We start from the raw sequence: 20,421 nt of genomic DNA on the forward strand, positions 1-20,421 counted from the left end.
CACCTATATATACAGGCAAACAGCATTATTGTTGATAATCCACATACCATTTTATAAAGTCATGATATGTAAATGTATCAGCAGATTTGGGGATGTTAAGCACCCAAACAAAATACTCATGCACATACAGTGAGATAACTTACAGCACTACTACAGTGTATTAATCATTCAGATCTGAAATATTGGTTGATAGTATTTTCTCAGGCCAGTTCTAAACCCCTGAGTCTGAAGATCAGTTTAATAGTTGAAGAATAACACAAAATACCCCATATTTTTCAGTGTTGTCAAAACTTTAACAGTTATGAGTATTGTCAAAATGAGAGAGATTCTATTTGTTGTTTAGTCCAGAGACATTTTCCATGTATGACCATATATGAGATCATCTCAAAATCCCTAGCCTCTGCTAGATAAAGTCACCTCTTTTGGTTGTGTCAGTTCCTTCTAGGTAAATACTCAGATTTTCTGATTTCCTAAGCTTCTACTCTTTTCCAAAATTGCAGTGGGTATATAGTGAACTCACATGATGTCATGGCACGATTAGATGGGGGCTCCCCTGGCTCATGTTGGTTATTTTGCTGGTGACTACCACAAGATTGTTGGTTGGATCTCTGTACCTAGGACAGTGACATCTGCTGAGTCTGATTGAGTTGATCCTAACGCTGGATATTTATCGATAATACACTGTGACATTTAGTGACCGATCTATTCCTTTGAATGGTCTCTTGGCAAAGACACCTTTTACTGGCTGGGCCCCATGATACTTCTTGTTGGCTATTCAGAGTTCCTGAAGCTGGCTGTGACTTTCTTTTGGCTGATGGATGCAGCAGTTGTGTAGCAGCCTTTGAGTATTGCCACTTATCAGGAAGAATTCCTCTGGCTAGCTCCCAGCCAGACCCACATTCACTTCTAGGCATTGCTCTTCAGCTTCTTCTCTTAGGCTCTGACTGTTGAATGGTTAGGTTACTGGGGAATATGATTCATTCGGCAGAATCATGGAAAACACATTGTTTTAATAAAAAAAAAACAGTGATTTCCTGTCAAAGAAAAATTGCACTGGATTGAGTGAAGCAGTCAGGGAAGACTATTCAAAAGTATTGCAACAGAGTTCAAGACTATTGGGAGAGAGATTGAACTCAATTCCCTTGAAACATTTCTGTTGAAGCACTGGGCTGAGCTGGTGGAAATATACTGGAGGACATTGGAGGCGGGGATTTGGCCAATGTGATGAGGCCATCTGTGTTTGCTAATTGGATCTTATGTAAGTTAGGCTCCTACCCTCCCACAGAGCCTGGAAGATGGAAGTCCTATCTTTCTTGATGATTACATTTCAAAGGGGTGGCTCCCAGGTCCTTGAGAAAGATATCCCTGGATTGTAAAACTGGCTAGAGGCTGGATGAAGATTTACACCTCAAGGGGCAGAGACAGAATTTACAATCATAAGTTTTATAAAGTAAATACTGTAAGAAAAGGGAGGTCAGGAGCTTAAAGTCAGAAAGAAACTTGTCTATAGTTGAGCTGAAGGCAATGTTAAGGCTGTCTTGATCACATGCATCACTAATAATGTCCCTTCTTGCGTGTGAAATAAAAATTATTAAAGTTGTCTACAAGCCAGGGGGCAAGCCCTTACCAGGAACTGAGTCTGCCAGCCCCTTGATCTTGGACTTCTCAGCCTCTAGAAGTGTGAAAAATAAATGTATGTTGTTTAAAATAAATAAATAAATCATGTAATTCAATAAGATACGTGTATTCAAGACCGAATTCAACAAATACTTAAGCCCAGAGGTAAACAAATCTCATGAATTGGGAACATAATGCTATATTAATGTGTTTTAGCATTTTACTAATTGGGGAAATAGTAAATGATTTAATCAATTGAATGTCTGAAATTGGTTTTGCGCTTTAGCTTTTTGATATACTATGCCCTAATAACGCTGGCTTTTCTACCATTAAGTGGAAATGATGTCTGTTGGGTACAGGAGAGTGACTTCAGTTTGTTGACCCAGAAGGAGTGATATGAGAATATTTGGCTCATGACAGCTTATCATCTCAGTCTGGCTAGGGAAGATAAAAAAAAAAAAGAAGATAGAGAAGTGAAAAATGGTTTTTAAATCTCTGTGATATTGCCGGTAGGCTCTCTCCGATGCATGATGCCATTTACTGAAATGACCTGCCTCCCTGTAAAAGATCTAAATCAAAACTTTCAAAAAGGTATTATAATGGACTTAGAAAGCAAAACATGGGCAGATCCTGATTATCCTCTGAATTTCCAGACATTATGTGCTAAAAATCATTTTTCCAAAAATACTAGTTTGAATGAAATAAACCTTTTTGTGGTAAAAACAAAATTAAGGCACAGAATTTGGCATATTTGAAACTTGATTCTTGCCTTCCAGGGGAAATTTGGCTGTCATAAAATTTGCAAATCAAATATACAAATTAAAATGCCTGCATAGAGAAAGCTTGTAAATATTTACTTTTCAAAGCACTGCATTATTAAAGATTTCAGCAATGTCCAGTCTGGCAATACAAGAAGTAAGACTGCAACTCAGTCTGACAGTTTGCCATGAGGGAAGATTGATTGACATCAAAGAACTAAAACAGAAGACAATTTAGTGCGGTATTATTAATTAGGAACCTTGTTGGGGAGTTGAAGTGAAAAAGCATCTCTTTTTCATCGTATCAAAAATTCCAAAACAAAGCAATACATACATCTTTGAAATGTAGTTTACAAGTGATTAAGCTGTGTAGGTGTGAGGCAGTTGGTTGGTTGTGTGTGTGTGTGTCTCAGTTGAGTGCTTAAACTTCTGTTTGAAAACTTTATAAAAAATACTGTGCATCAAAGAAAAGTATTCTGTGCCTTCAGTTTGGATACAGTACCAGCTTTTTCAGTAGGTTGTATAAATTTAGACCACGTTATACCCACGTGACTACAAATTTATTTCAATCTTATATGCGGTAAATACTTTTTTAAGCACCTACTATGTGTCCAGCAATGTGCTAGACACTTGGGGTCTATCAATGAATAAAACAGGTGAAGACCCCTGGTCTCATAGAGCTTGTATTCTAATAAATATAATACATAAATACTAAATAAACTACATAAAAATCATATGCTGTATGAAAAGATGGAGATTTCTGTCAAAAATGAAAAAGTGGTTCAGGGGAAGACAAATGGGAGTACGATTGTGCAGCAGAAGGCATTTTAAATAGGGGAGGTCAGGAGATACAAGCCTCCGAGAGATGGTAATATTCGAGCAAAAGGCTTCTAGGCAGCACAGGTATTAGCCCAGAGTGTCTCACAGAAGAGCAATTCCTGGCAGAAACAAGAGCTTAATAAAGCTCCTGAGATGGAAAATGACTGATGTTCAGTTTATTCAAAGAACAGCAAGAAAGTCATTGTAAATGGAGGGCAGTGAACTGGGAAGAAGAAAAAGAGAGAAGGTAGAGATGATATGGGGGTGGTTTAAGGGGGCAGATCATTGAGGACATTGCAGGTGGCATAGTGAGAACTTCGTCTTTCACTCTGTAGAGTTGAGAGTTCTTCCAGTATTACAGTATTTTGTGCACAGGTATAATATTTCCCACCTGTTGTGTAGAGAATAGAGTCTCAGTGGGCACAGGAAGAAAGAGAGACTTACTAGGTGACTGTTGGAAGAATCCAGGCTTGAATAATGTGCCCTGAATCAAAGGAGCATCCATGAAGGCAGAAAAACAGCAGGATTCTTAATAATATAGTAGCACCAACAGCATCATCTGGTGGTTTGGTAGTATGGTATGAGAGAAAGAAAGGGGTCAAGCGTGACTCCATTTTTTTTTTTGTACTGAGAAACTGGAAGAGTAAGATTACCATTATATGGGGCTGGGAAAGGATGTGAATAGAGTAGGTTTCAGAGGGAGAATGGAAAATCAGTTTTGGAAATGTTAAAGAGATCAAGTAGAATAGAATACTCCAGTCTTGGTTTCAGAGAAGGGGTGTAGGCAGATTTATGAATGAAGGAATTTTTGACACGTGGGTAATGCTTAAATTCATCAGGCTAAGAGAGATCAACACGGAGTGAATGCAGAGAGAAAAGAAGCAGAGCAAAGGTCTGAGACCGGGAGAGTCTCAACTTTAAAAGATAAATGTGAGATAAAAGAAGAAACCAGCAATGAGAGCGAGAAGGAACAATTAGGTAGCAAGAAAATGATGAGAAGGTGCTTTTGTGGAAGCTAAGTGAGCAAAGTCTATTTGGGCATCGAGAGTGATCACTAGTACCAAGTGCCACAGATTGTCCATGTGAACAGGAGACTGAAGCCTGAACCCTGGATTTAGCAACATGGAGTTCTTGGTGACTTTGACAAGAGCAGTTGAAGTTGAGCTGCAGAGTGTGAAAATCTGATTGGAGTTGGCCCAAGAAAGAATGGGGTGAGAAAAATTGGAGAGTGATGTGGACCTATATTATTTGAACACTGTTAACATTAAAAGAAGCCAAAAAAAAAAAAAAATAGAATGGGCTCAAGTTTTTTTTTTCCTTTTAAAATGAGAAAAATAAGAACATGCTAATGTAACAGTGTACTGATGGGAATTATCCATTAAAGAGAAAATAAAAATAATGAAGCAGGAGAGAGAGGAGAATTACTAGAGCGGTGACTGTGAGAAGGATCAGCACAAGTAAGGGGCCCAACGAATGGCTTATGTCACTAGAAAGCACGGCAAACACTGCAGGCACAGCAGGACCTAGCGGTCCTGATCTTGTTTTCAGAACTTGGTCTCACTTCATTTCTCAGCTCTCCTTCTCTCTCTCTTGGCCTCACTCAGACAGGCTTTCCACAACAATACCTCCTACAGCTTGATGCCTGTGTCTTATCTTCTCAGCATTAATAGCAGAAAAGAGTCTGTTCTCCAGTAGTCCTCACAAAATCCTGAAATTGCTTCGTGGTCATGGCTCAAGGTCACCTGCCCATCCCTGAAATAATCACTGTGATCAAAGTAGGCAAGGTCAAGATGTGAACATAAGAACAGACCAACAGCAACATACACAGCATCAGTAGAGTCACATTCTCTTCCAGCTGAAACAAATGACACTGGTAAAAATACAAAGCTATTAAAAGGCTCTAAATGGTGGCCTGGGGACACGGCACACCATTCAAGGGAGCCAAACAAATATTGGTACCACGTTCTTTCCATTTCCTTACATTATTATAATTTTATGTCAAGATGAAAATGATCTGGGCAAACTTGGACTCTTGGGGAAATCTAAATGAAATCACATTTGAAAAAAAGTAATTATCTTGGAGGGAAACTTTCCTATGACAATTTTAATTAAGCCAATTATTTTCTAGGAATTTAGATGTCCTAATGGTGGCTAGAACCATCATTCAATTATGTTCACTTGTGTTTTGTGTCCTTGAACATCTGTGTCCTTTTACACTTTAAAATCTAGAGGAAGAAATGTAATTCCTTCTGTCTCTGCAATCTCTGCTTGAATAAAGTTGACACGTCGCCTTTACTGATGACCACCAGGAATGTCTGTCATGCCATTTTTAATATTACTATGGCATAAAGGTGATTCTTATCTATATTTTAAAGCTCCAACTAAGAGTATTTTTTCTTCACCTTTTCCTTTTACTTCCCTGAAATTTTTAGATGTGTCTCCCTGACCAGCACTAAATATTGGTGATATTTAGTAGATGGGATATATGAGTCTTAAACATAATTCAGCCAGCCAGGTAATTTATAATTAAATCACATGGAAAAAATTATTTGACCATATTCTTAGGATAAAATATACTAGTATGAGGCAAAGATAGTTGTAATTACTCCAGGGGTAAAGAATGAAAAATGGGGTGATTTGTAAAGTGACATCCTCCCACAGATTAAAATAGTATTAAAAATAAGTAATTTCTCACCTGCACTAAAATATTTGCATAGTATTGGGAAAATTTACTTAGCCTCTGTAAATATTTTTGTTTTTTTTCTTTTTGAAAGAGATGTTAAAGCATACTTCATCTCAGTAGATAATTTTAATAATTAAGTTAATACAATGTATACAATTTCTAGTAGTGTGCTTAGCACACAATAGGCACTGGATAATTTTTAGTTTGCTTTTCTTACAATTCATAGCAACACATGTTACAGAAGCAAGTTCCTCAGAAATCTGATGTTGAAAAGTGGTAGGCAACAAATAAAAGAGATGCTGTGTTTTTGGTCAATCAGTTATTAAATTTTTTCAAAGCTCAACTTTGCTGTGGTCATAACTCTCTTTGGAGCTAATAGCAATAATAATTTTTGTAATTCAGAAAGTACTAACTGCCATATACTCTGATGTTTGCTGAATGTGGGAGAAATCAATAGGCACTTAATATGCTTTTAAAATTTAATTCTCGGCCAGGTGCGGTGGCTCACGCTTGTGATCCCAGCACTTTGGGAGGCCGAGGCGGGCGGATCACGAGGTCAGGAGATCAAGACCACAGTGAAACCCCGTCTCTACTAAAAATACAAAAAATTAGCCGGGTGTGGTGGCGGGCGCCTGTAGTCCCAGCTACTCGGGAGGCTGAGGCAGGAGAATGGCGTGAACCAGGGAGGCGGAGCTTGCAGTGAGCCGAGATTGCGCCACTGCACTCCAGCCTGGGCCACAGAGTGAGACTCCATCTCAAAAAAAAAAAAAAAAAAAAAAAAATTTAATTCTCATGACAACACTACAGCATTTAAGAGTCTTGTGAATGGGGAGAACTTTTATTTTTAAATGTGAGTTTTCAGGCTGTCATATGAAAAGTTAAGACATTTTTCCATTTGAATAGATTTAGGACACTATTATGCCAAGTCTCAGTAACAAGGTTAAGGTAGGAGAAAGAGGACGGTGGAACAGGGAAAGGAAACCTGCAGTATGGGGACAAATATGAACTGGTGGGGGCAAGACTCTTGTTTTTGTTTTGTGCCTAAATTATCATTAACCATGGAAGAGATGGGGTTGAGAAAAGATGGTCTTTAGTTTCATAAGAATTGGTTTCTTAGGATATTGAATATATTGGCATACTAAAATCATGAGGTCAAATAACACTTAACTAGCAGCTAAAAGGTTTTGTTAATAAACAAAATAAATACATTTTATTTGATAGTAATACAGAGTTTATAATTTGCTGGAGTTAGTCATCACTTTCTCCATTAAAAAAGTAAATATGACAATAGTGTGTTTCCGAGGGCTATGTGGTTTGGCGGTGGCCATGTGGCTGGTGGTCTAACTTTAGCTGCAGTTACATTTGCATTTCATGTCACTAGCTGTCATCATAGGCTGGCAAAAAAAAAGGTCTGCAAAGAATAATCAATTTATCTCTATCGCTCAGTCTATGTGTCTAGCTTATGTCTTCCATTTTACTATTTAGCATTTGTCTTAAAATTAGAGCAAGCCTAACACTCTATCACACACTAATACCACGTGCATCTGCAGAGCTGCACAGCTTAAAACCTGGTAGGGATATTTGGATTCCCTGTGGCCAACTTATCTGGCTGAAATTACTTGGTATAGCCTAGAAGCATTTGAATTTCCATTACTTTATCAGTGTACCTTGTTAATGATATAGCTTAATTTGCATACCAGTAGTACCTTTTCACCACAGGTAAGGAATTGAAATGTTCAAGGTCAATTAACTGTGAATGTTTCAAGTTGGCTGGTGCAGCTGTAACTGTGAGCAGCACTGGGAAGAGGGAGCGGTCAGTGAGGGGTTCCTCTTTCTCCTGATGAGAATTGATGATCCGATTTTAACTCACTAGAATCACACTGATTCTTTTTTCCTTGCTGCGTTTCTGTGATGTGTTCACTTTTTAAAATACTGGGCTGTAGAGGCATGGAAATGCAAGAGAAATACTATGAAATTCTGGATTTTAGGAAAACATATTCTCAATTCCGGCTTTAGACCGTCACAATTAACTAGAAAGGGCAAGAAGGAAACTAATCAGTGTTTTCTCAAAGGTATTAGCTGATACAGATGCAATTCCAAGTGTGGAATTTCCAGGCTGAGATGGTGACATTCTAGGGGTACTTCATTCACCCCTTCCTAACTTTTCCTTGTAAACAAAAAAGAAAAATGACAAAAATACAGAGAGATATGCAGTTGTAGCAATAAGAGAATTAAAGTTGCTTGATTAGCACTAGACCCTAGAAGACTTTCAGTTTCTAAAGTTTTGACAGGGTCTGGAGGGAAACAATAAAATTAGATAGGACAGTGGAGAGAAATATTCATCCACGTGCCGTGTCCATCACGTGCCTATACTTCAAAGACACGGTCCATTGTTAACTACAAGGAGCGAAGTTGACCCTACTGCCTGGTAGCTTAATCCTGAGGTTCCCTGATCTCCATCAGCATCTGTGAATCTTTTCTGCATCCACTGGGAAGCACTGATTCCCACCTTTGCGTCCTGACCTATGAGAGACACTGTTGTGTCCTAGTTAGGGGCATGGTGCCTCTTGCCTGCTCCATGGATGAGGGCGAAGTGTTCAAACTCTTTGTGTCTGATGCAGCATCTACTATGTAGGTGGCACTGAGAATTAATTAGCAAGGCCTTCGCAAAGTGCCTGACACAAAGGACTCCCTTACTCAGCAAATGTGAAGTAATACAGTATTAGAATAAGTAGAGGAGGATGGATGGTGTTTCATCACATCCTGAAAAATGAAGGATGGAGGAAGCATTGATTCAGATTTTAAAATAACGCCCCAGGAGCAGTTCCCACAGAGTTCAAGAACTCCCCAAGCTATCTGTGGCAGGGTGCTGTTTAAAGTGTGCTTCAGATCATTCAAGAACACATTCCGTATAAATAACAGTCTGCGAGGGTAGGAAGTACCCTTCACGGACAGCAGGGCCATGCTAAACAAATGACCCCAAGACACCCAGGGACCGTGTCTATGCAACTAGCCCTCTTGCTTAAAAGATGAGCATGTTCTGCTTTATAAGCATAAAGGTAGATAATATTGGTGTACAACGAAACTGCACCCAAAATCACAGGTTATTTAAGAACAAATACAGAGAAAATTAAAAGTCAAAACGCATAAACAAAAATTGTATGTAAAAAATTTCTGGATCCACAAAAGAGGAAGAGCATTGTGCTTTTGACACATGGAGTGGAATACGCTTTTGAACAATGATTCACTTTAAGAAAGACGGAAATTTAATGATGTATCTAATTCTAAAGACAGTATAGTAAGAAACAGGGATTATACGTGAATGCAAGCAGTCATTAGTGTGATATCAAGAGAGAGGACCTTCTTGTAACATAATGTTTAAAAAGAATTTCAACTTATTTATTTTAGATTAAGGAGTACATGTGCAGTTCGTTGTAATACAATTTTTTAAAATGCTGCTTTGACACAGCTTTGACCCCGGCCAGGACTGGTGACTTTCGTTTCTTAGCAGCTGATTATGTTCATACTCCAACCACTTCCTTTATTAGGTTCTCACCATTTGGGGTCGCTAAGCATCATTGCTGGGAGAGGTACCAGACAAGTAGGGGTATCCTAGTGCCTCCTAGATAAATTGTTCAAATTTGCCAATTCACAGGAAGCCCACAAGCCTAGCTAGCTAGCCCTACCCCGCTTGTCATACAGAAGCTGCCTCCTACAGCTCCAGTTTGCCCTTATCCTGTCCTCTGGTGCGTCCCCATGTGTGGTCCTGCCTGGCGTCTTCTCTTGTTTGTAGTTGTAAGTAGCAGAGTTCTGCCCTTCATCTATCAGAGTGACATTATGCTGTGTTCCACCATCAAAATAATCTTGAAGTCTTATAAAGGAGTTGTCAACACTGGTGTGTGCCTTCAGGTCCTACAATGGCATATGCCCTACCATAAGAGCAAACATTTATTGAACACTTCTTTGAATTAGGTCTTGTACTTGAGGTTTCATAAAATGGGTCATGTATGCCAAGAATAATGCTTGAATCAGAAGTATATAAATTAATGGTAATCTGTATCTAAAAATCCAGACTTATTATCAGAGCCTCAAAGTAAGCAGCAAAAGATTGGGGGAAGAAAATGTGCTGACATTCTTATTTGGGGTGCTATATAATTGATGTGGCATTCTAATAAACATTAAGTGTTAGATAAATATGGATTCGAGGGTGGGTCAAACCCATTTCATAACTTTTACACTGATTATATGTTACTTATATAATCAGCAATGTTAAATAATTCTCAGAATAATTCCCCAAATTATTATATTAAACTGGAAGAATGAAGCATCTTAAGATACATAAGAATCACATCTACAGTATTTTGGTGTGTGTTGGATAAAATATAACACAATAAATTATGCTCCACACATTACTTCCTTGAACATACAATACAGCTTGTATTCTTTACTGCTGAGTAATCAAGCACAGCTTGCTCTATGATTTCCTTGGTTCTCTTTTCCCCCAACCTCTTACCCACCACCCTCCTCCCATACAGGATAGAATCAGTGGTGTGTTGGTAAACTGGCTGGGGTGGGGGCTGGTGCTTATTTGCAGAGTTTGCAATTTCCGTGGTTTAAATACTGTCATCATGGCCAATTGCAAAGATGGTTATGTTTAATAACTAGCTTGTAAAACTGAAAATTTAATGATTGTCTCTCACAAACTGTTGGGAACGAGCTCCAACCCACCACTGAATAGAGTTGTTATTTTCTCCTGCACACACCCCATCATTAATGTGTGTTTCAAACGTGGTTTTCAACAACTGACCCTCCCAAAAGACTGTAAACATCTTGAGGGCAGGAACTATTTCTTGACTTTTGTTTTCCCAGACTTAACAATGTACTACTCCCTTCTCTAAGTCTAAACATGATCAAAAGTAGATTTTTAGTTCTGCCATAGCTTTAGTTCCTTCATAGCTTGAAGTTACTTCCTTACATCCAGTCCTGGGCAAAGGGGTAGGAGAGCAGACTATTACCCAGTCATGCATGTGTGCAGTAGACATGCTAGTTCCCAGTGTTGGCAGGAATGTTCACCTATCATATTAAACATTTTAAATATTCAGCAAGGCCCCTAGTTCTCCCAGTTTTAGAACGCTATAAAACCTAGAAATGAACACAATTAATTAACATACACATCATACAATTATACTAAATTCTTACCTCTGTATTTTTCTACAATTATAAGAATTTTCATATTTTGGAAATTTAAGTTCCATAGAGGAATACAGTCTTACTGGCATTTCTACTTTACAAACATAGATTTTTAACTAACTTTCCTTTCTTAACTTTCTCCTGTTTCTATTTTTAATAAAAGGAGCTGGTGGCTGGTCTCCACTTGTGTCTAACAAATACCAGTGGTTGCAGATTGACCTTGGAGAGAGAATGGAGGTCACCGCTGTGGCCACTCAAGGGGGATATGGTAGCTCCAACTGGGTGACCAGCTACCTCCTGATGTTCAGTGATAGTGGCTGGAACTGGAAACAATATCGCCAAGAGGACAGCATCTGGGTATGTTCTTTAACAAAAGAGATAGTCTCTCGGGGAAAGAGGTATAGTCAGTACTGCATCTTGTTTACCGATCTCTTAAATTAAGTAGAAATACAGAATCTTCAGACTTATATTGAAAACATTTTCCAAGAGAAAATATGGTAAATAATCATTTTCTAATACATTTTGTGGTAAATTTATGAGAATGCTAAGGGTAAATTTATTTTACAGGGTTCTCAAAAATTGAAAAATAAAAAACCCTATTAGTCCATTGAATAGTATGGGAGTCTGAGAAATAAGTAAGACTTGTATAAAAAATTTTTTTGTTCAAAAACATAATAGTCTTGCATTGTCTTTTATTTATTTATTTTTGAAACAGAGTCTCACTCTGTCACCCAGGCTGGAGTGCAGTGGCGTGATCTTGGCTCACTGAAACCTCTGCCTCCTGGGTTCAAGCGATTCTCCTACCTCAGCCTCCCGAGTAGCTTGGATTATAGGCACCCACCACCACACCCGGCTAATTTTTGTGTTTTTAGTAGAGATGGGCTTTCACCATGTTGGCCAGGCTGGACTCGAACTCCTGGCCTCAAGCAGTCCACCTGTCTCGGCGTCCCAAAGTGCTGGGATTATAGGCATGAGCCACTGAGCCCAGCCTGCATTGTCTTTATTTAAAATTAGTCAAAATAATTTGTTCCTTTTATTTCTTCTGATAACTGAGATTTTTGAAACCCTGTTTCTTTCTCTGGTATATGGGGATTTATATATATAATATGTGGAGTTGTATATGTATATATATGCATACACATGTATGCATATATATGATTTATCTATAAACCCTTCTCTAGTCTCTGTAAAGTGTATAAATATGTAAATTGCTGTGTGTTGTAAACAGTGGTGCAGCTCCTATAAGAGGGAGACTGGGAAAGAGGCATTTTGTGATAAAGTGAGTGATATTTGTAGTTGATTGAGAAATAAACCTGGATATGGCATATAAACACCTGAGGGAAGAAGAACCTAAAGGAAGTTTGTTTGATAACAAAGAAAAGACTTCTTTCTTAGTGCAGAAAAATATTTGTTTGGATCTTACATGGGCTAAGAACAATGTACTGCAATCAAAGAACTATTTTCCCCCCTCTGGCTGAGCTGCTGGAACCAGAGAAAATGGGTTACTTAATGAAGCGTCTTTCTTAGCACACAGATAATTTGGAAGCCTATTTGGGCACATAATGATAATTTTCTTTGACCAGTCAATTGCCTCTTTTTTGGAACTTCATAGAACTCTGTTATACATTATAAACTCATTGAAGAAATGGACTGTGATTTACTCACCTTTGTATCTTTAAACCTCTTGGTGGCCATTCAATCCATGCTTATTGATGTAAATTGAATCGAGAGAAGTGGCCTTGCTCTTTCTCTAGAGGGAACAACAGTGGGACTAGAAGAAGTTGCCTATAAGCAGTTGTAAGAAAAGCTGTTTAAAATCCAAAGCAACTTGAAGCTGTGAGAGGAAAAAACAAAACAAAGCAAAACAAAACACACACATACACACACACCCCAAAACTCCAAACACTGGGTATTACAGTTCAACTAATTCCATGAAAGCCATTCAAACTAGGGATAAAATAAACAGTAATTATGAACCAATAACAATAAAAACTCAATGAGGTATTTATTTAACTAGATGTTTGGATTATCTTCTGCTCTTTTTTGAATTAAGCATTGGAATTTAAGCTAGATAGGTAGTGGCTAATGCATGCTAATATGTAGGTATGTTAATTACAATGTTTTTTTTTTTTTAAAGTGATCAATCAGGAAAATTGTTGTACTTCTGTTAAGCAAGCTTGGGGAAAGCCAAACCCAGGCACTGCCGTTTACCTTACTTGCTTACTCTTACTAAAGTTGAGGCACTCATGGTGAAATGGTGGCATGAATGATATCCTTACTAATCCAAACCAGTAAAAGTAAAAACATGGCATCTATCATAATCCCGTTAAGGTAACATTGCTTTCTAGACTCTGCTGTAATTTGTTGATTTATTCAGTGTCTTCCCCTCTTGAGTGTGAGCTCTGTAAATACTGTACCTTGCGATCTTTCATCTCAATATCGCCAAAGGGTAAGAGCACCTGGCATGTCACAGTCAAATATGAAATGCTTATTGAAGGAATGAGTGAATAAAATGCACTTTCTTGTAGAATACTCTTCTCATCACTCTAAAAGTGACTCTCTCTTACCCCCATCAGCTCTTTTTTTTCGTACATTTATGCTGTACCAATTTAATGTACCAGTTAGAATGGCACATTTTTCTTTTCCCTATAGATATTGAATTTTTTTATGGGCGAGATTTTCTTTTTCTAATCTTAGCATTTCTGGTATCCAACATCCAGTGTGACACATGACTTTGGTTGAGTAAATAGGTGAAAGGACCAATAAATGAATGGATTTGAGATTTGAGTATGTCAGTCTGCTAATCTGTGCTTATCTTTGTCCAAATTTCTGGAAGGTATCAAAAGTTTATGTTAACTCACTGAAGAAGGCTGTGCGTTTTGGCTCATGCCTGTAATCCCAGCACTTTGGGAGGCCAAGGTGGGAGGATCACTTGAGGCCAGGAGTTCGAGACCAGCCTGGCCAACATGGTGAAACCGTGTCGCTACTAAAAATACAAAAAAGTTAGCTGAGGCTGGTGACATGTGCCTGTAATCCCAGCTACTTGGGAGGCTGAGATGGGAGGATTACTGGAACCTGGGAGGCAGAGGTTGCAGCGAGCTGAGATTGCGCCACCGCACTCCAGCCTGGGTGACAGAACAAGACTCCATTTCAAAAACAAAACAAACAGCAACAACAAAATCACTGAAGAGATAAGGCATATCAGAGCAAACCAAAGAAAGATTAAGCGGAACATGCAAATATTAGGTACAGATTCCTAAGCATTTGGAAATGGACAGAATATGGAGATCATTATAAGCTGAACTTGTCAAAGAAGTAAGGCTTACATAGGTCTTGAAGAAAGCATTACAGTTTAGATTATGGAAGGATTAAGGAGGCTATTTTATGAAGCTGGAAAGGTGTGAAAAAAGCATGGACATTGGGGATATCCAGAGTTACGGTTTCGTGTGTAATAACTAGTGAGATTACTGGTGACATTGGACTATCAAGTTTTGGAAAGACTGGAAGATAACTTTGGATATGGCAAAGAAAGTTGACAGATAACTTTAAATGTTAGACTTAGTACAATAGACACCATTACCACACATAACAAAGCTAAGCTGTAGTGTAGATAAAACAACCCCAAGTCTCTGAAAGTATGCCTGTGTGTGTGTGTATATATATATATGTATGTATGTGTGTGTATATGTATGTGTGTGTATATATATGTATATATGTATCAATGTGTATGTATTTCCTGTTAATTCTAGGTGGCTTCAAAGTTTTATTCTACTCTATAGTTACTCTGGTCCCACTCTAAAGGAAGCTCTCTGTGAATCGCTAATTGCTGAAGCAGGAAAATTGAAATATGGTGAATTGTGCCCTGTCTCTTGACTTTTCTGCCTGGAAGAACACAGACCACTTCAGTGTGCATTTTTTAAGCGGAAGAACAATTTCAAATTGATGTACATCATAAAAAATCTTAACCCTTTGTTACATTTTACAAATATGTATTTCCCAACTTTTTGTTTTCTGGCCCAGTTTTTGTAGATATTGTAGGATGTATACCAATTATACAAAATACGCCAGTTTCCTTTAAGAGCTTCACAATCTGCTCCAGATGATACAAATAAGTCTGCGAAAGACAGTTAGGAAACACATAAGGCATTATATAAGTATGTGATAGAAAAAGAAAAGACAAGTGTTATTGGTTTAGGAACAAATGCAATAAAAACAATCAACACGGATTGAAATGCTGCAGGGAAAATTCTTCATTCTCTCCTCATTTGATCTCACTTCGAATGCCGGGCAGTACAATGACTTCTACATACCTGAAATAATTAATAAAATGCTCTGCCACTTCTTACAAATAATCCCTAAGAGGAAAGACAGAATATTTTACAGTCTATACAGATCATTTAATAGAAATGCAAACTTGATAGATATGTGATATTTTAAAATATTACACATTGAAATATTTCTTCAGTGAAAAATTTATAGTGCAATGTTCATAAAATATAATTTATACAAAGTATTCTGCTGAATGGTAAACAGATATTTTATGAAAATTCAGAAAATGCAAGCTAAACTTTCTCCTCTCAGATTGAACACAAAATTCCTCAACATCTATAATAAAAAAGATTCTCTTCAGTTTATTGTACATGATTGAAAAGGTAAACATAAGGTATAATTTTCACTGACTTAAGAACAATTGCTGAGATACCATGAAATCAGCACCTTAGAAATTATTTTAAGTAAATAACACGTGCAGGAACTTCACAGGGAAATTTTCCAAATCCTTTCTCGTAAATGCCTAAGATTCTTTTACACTGCAGACTACAAGGGCAATGAATGGGTTGGTACCAACCTTATAAACTGAGTAGATATGATTGTTAAACACAAGAATAGTTTGCTTTATTTTAAAATAGACTTCAGTTGTACTTGATTTTTCAACCAAAAACCTTTATTGCCTATATGAAATTAGTATCTCTTTGTTTTTATTTTTTAACTAGAAGTGTCTAGTGTCATGGTTCTGGGTCTGGCTGGTGAAAGACACAGAGACTCTGGGGCATGGTATACTCCGTTAGGCAGAAGTATTACCTGTCACAAAATACTCAGGCCATTATTATCACTGTGAATAATAGAGTTGTCAACTCTGTAAGCCAGACAGGGTAGAAACACTACCTGCAAAGACTTCCACATGCCTTTGTTTTAAGTCAAATAAGGGCCTAGGGATAGTTTAATAGAAAATCTGAGGAGGCACAAGTGCAAAAGAGACATACGCTGTAGGGTAGGTGACTCTTCTCCTTGTGAATGGCGTTTTTCCTTCCTTCTGTTGAGCCCTTATTCTTTTGACCTAAGCCTACAAGCAGCATTTGTGGTGATAGAAGTTGTGGCAATACTAATGCCACGTGTGTCAACATGTCAAACTGTCAAACTTAGTGCACTGCAATACTTGCTTAGTACTTGACAAATGCCTAGAGAGTGCCTGAAGCTGCTTTTATCTTTCAAGACACTGATCCAAAACATATTTTAATGAAAGTCTACTTTATTAGTCTAAATCTTCAGGAAGCTTCCTGTTTATATTTCTATTTAGTTCCACATTCTCTAGCTTTTGAAAATGATTAAGCTGCTAATGCATGGTTAAAAAGTGGCTGTTTTTTTTTTTTTTTCTGAGACGGAGTCTTGCTTTGTTGCCCAGGCTGGAGTGCAGTGGCGCGATGTCAGCTCACTGCAAGCTCCGCCTCCCGGGTTCATGCCATTCTCCTGCCTTAGCGTCCCTAGTAGCTGGGACTACAGGCGCCCGCCACCACACCTGGCTAATTTTTTGTTTGTATTTTTAGTAGAGACGGGGTTTCACCGTGTTAGCCAGGGTGGTCTTGATCTCCTGACCTCGTGGTCCACCTGCCTCGACCTCCCAAAGCGCTGGGATTACAGGCGTGAGCCACCACGCCTGGCCCATTTTTTTTTTAATTGTGGTAAAAAAAACTTAACATGAAATCTAACCTGTTGACAAATTTTTAAGTGCACAGTACAATATTGTTCACTATAAGCAGATCTCCAGGACTCAATCATCTTGCTTAACTGGAACATTTCATCTGTTGAATGACAACTCCTCACTTCACCCTTTTCCTATCCCCTGGCAGCCATCATTAAACTTTCTGCTTTTATAGATTTGACTATTTTAGATACATGGACCTCATATGAAAGTGGCCACATGCATTATTTGTCCTTCTGTGACTGGCTTATTTCACTTAGCATAATGTCCTCAAAGTTTGTTTGTGCTGAAGGAATTTTGAGGCAGAATGTGCTTACTTATTTTTAAGGCCGAGGAACATTCCATTTCATGTAAATACCACGATTTTAAAATTTATTCGTTTGCCTATGGACATTTAGGTTGTTGCCACTTCTTCGCTATTGTAAATAATGATGTAATGAGCATGAGGGTGCACATGTCTGTTTGAGATCCTGATTTCAGTTCTTTTGGATAAATACGTGGGATGAGGATTGCTGAATCACATGGAATTTCTATTTTTAATTTTTGCGGAAGTTCCATACTGCATGCTGTTTTCCATGATGGTTGTAGCATTTTACATTCCTACCAACTATGTACTAGGGTTCTGATTTCTCCAATTTCTTGTCAATGCTTGTTATCTTTTGTTTTCATTGTTTAAATGATAGATATCCTAACAGGTGTGAGGTGATAGCTCACTGTGGTTTTGATTTGCATTTCCCTGATGACTGGCAAGGTTGAGTATGTTTTTACCTACCTGCTGGTTATGTGTGTGTCTTCTTTGGAGAACTATCTGCTCAAGGCTTTTGCTCATAATAAAATCAGGTTTTTTCCCCTTTTTATGCTGTTGAGTTGGGGAAGTTACTGATATATTTTTACTATACTATTATTATATATTTAGTTTATGCATACTAACAGTAAATGATCCAAGAAGGAAATTTAAAACATAGTCTCATTTACAATAGTATCAAAAAGAATAACATACTTAGGAATAAACTTTACCATGGGAACAAAAGAGATGTACACTGAAAACTATAAAACATTGCTGAAAGAAGTGAAAGAAGAACCAAATAAATGAAGAAATTTCTGTGTTCATGGATTAGAAGATTTAATATTGTTAAAATGTCTATACTACTCAAAGCAATCTATAGATTCAGTGAAATCCCTATCAAAATCCCAATGGCATTTTGTTACAGAAATAGAAAAAAATCCTAAAATTTATATAAAACCAGAAATTTAGGTAGAACCACAAACATTGTTTTGAATATGCAAAACAATCTTGAGAAAGAACAAAGCTAGAGGCATCACACATCTGATTTCAAAATATATTACAAAGCTACAGTATGATGCTGGCATAAAGACAGACATATAGACCAATAAAACAGCATAAAGTCCAGAAATAAACCCACACATCTATGGTCAACTGATCTTCTACAAAGGTGTCAAGAACAAACACAGGAACAGAAAACCAAATACCACATGTTCTCACTTATAAGTGGGAACATAGAGTGCATATGGAGTTAAAGAAGGGAACAGCACACACCAGAACCTAATTGAGGGTGGAGGTTGGGAGGAGGGTGAGGATCAAAAAAGTACCTATGAGGTACTATGCTTATTACCTGGGTCACAAAATAATCTGTACATAAAACCACTGTGACACAAAATTTACCTATATAACAAACCTGCACATGTATACCTGAACCTAAAATAGAAGTTAATAAAATAAGGAAAAAAGAATACAAAATGAGGGCCAGGCATGGCAGCTTATACTTGTGATCCCAGCATTTTGGGAGGAGGAGGAAGTATCATTTGAGGCCAGGAGTTCAAGACCAGCCTGGGCAATATAGCAAGACCCATGCTCTATTAAAAAATAATAGACAATGGGGAATGTATAGTCTCTTCAACAAATGCTGCTGGGAAAACTGGATATCCACATGCAGAACAATGAAATTAAACCCTTATCTTTTTTTTTTGTTGTTTTTTTTTGGGAGACGGAGTCTCACTCTTGCACCCAGGCTGGAGTGCAGTGGCAGTGGATCCTGGCTCATTGCAACCTCTGCCTCCTGGGTTCAAGTGATTCTCCTGCCTCAGCCTCATGAGTGGCAGGGATTACAGGTGTGTGCCACCACACCCAGCTAATTTTTTATTTTTAGTAGAGACTGGGTTTCACCATGTTAGCCAGGCTGATCTCAAACTCCCTACCTTAGGCAATCCACCCACCTTGGCCTCCCAAAGTGCTGAGATTACAGGCGTGAGCCACTGCGCCCGGCCTGGACCCTTATACCATATACAAAAAGTAACTCAAAATGGGTTAAAGACTTACGTGGAAAACCCGAAACTGTAAAACTGCTAGAAAAAAACGTATAGAAACAGCTTGACGACACTGGTCTCGCTAATGCATAGTATTTTTAGATATGATACCAAAAGCACAGACAACAAAATGAAAAATAAACAAGTGGAACTACGTCAACAAAAACCTTCTGTATAGCAAACAACAAAGTGAACAGGCATCCTAAAGAATGAGAGAAATATTTGGAAACCATATATCTGAGTTAATATTAAAAAAGCATTTGGGTTTTAAATATGACCTCAATCACAAGTCAACACAGTTAGTTTGCTAGGCATCTTCTTAAGTAGCGTTGGTGGGTCTGTTTCATCTCTTTGCATCTGTGCACATTCTATAGCATGTTACGTCAATCCCTTCTCATAAACTTCTGTGAGGTGCATGTATGTTGGAGCTTTACCTCAATATATAATATACAAGAAAATACATATGGCCTGTAATCCCAGCACTTTGGGAGGCTGGGGTGGGTGCATCACTTGAGCCCAGGAGTTTGAGACCAGCCTGGCCAGTATGGTAAAATCCTGTATCTATTAAGAATACAAAAATTAGCTGGGCACAGTGGTGCACACCTGTAATCCCAGCTACTCTGGAGGCTGTGGCATGAGAATCACTTGAAGCTGGGAGGTGGAGGTTGCAGTGAGCTGATATCATGCCACTGCATTCCAGTCTGGGCGACTGGAAAAAAAAAAAAACCCAGAAAAGAAAAACATATGAACTCTGATGAGCTGTAGATACACTCTTATGAGCTATAGATACACATGGCAATGTGAGATAAATTGTGATATTGCTTCGCAGTCTTTAAATGGATCTGTTTGTAAGCAAGCAAAAAATTTATTTGAAGAGAGGGACTAGAGTTAGCAGGGAATTTAATTTGGTGCCTTTTCAGAGTGTACACCCCCATTCCAGTTCATTTTCAAATAATCAACCTGAGAACAACATTTTTAAAACACTTGACAACTTGTATCTCACATTCTACCATGCGACAATTCAATGACAACATCACTCCCTTTTCTCTACT

The 20,421-nt window shown here is 38.1% G+C and overlaps 1 protein-coding gene across 3 annotated transcripts in view; it reads left to right on the forward strand.

The window, feature by feature from the left end:
• Window positions 1-20,421, forward strand: part of CNTNAP4 (contactin associated protein like 4) — a 334,483-nt gene that overhangs the window by 109,428 nt on the left and 204,634 nt on the right. For all 3 annotated transcript variants that reach the window (XM_030819122.1, XM_030819116.1, XM_003259972.4), the window contains exon 3: window positions 11,231-11,424. In XM_030819122.1, the coding sequence (XP_030674982.1) occupies window positions 11,299-11,424 (126 nt within the window). In that variant the 5' untranslated portion in view covers window positions 11,231-11,298. The remainder of the gene's footprint in view (window positions 1-11,230; window positions 11,425-20,421) is intronic.

This window comes from Nomascus leucogenys, chromosome 2, assembly GCF_006542625.1.
Source record: "Nomascus leucogenys isolate Asia chromosome 2, Asia_NLE_v1, whole genome shotgun sequence".
Lineage (NCBI taxonomy): Eukaryota > Metazoa > Chordata > Mammalia > Primates > Hylobatidae > Nomascus > Nomascus leucogenys.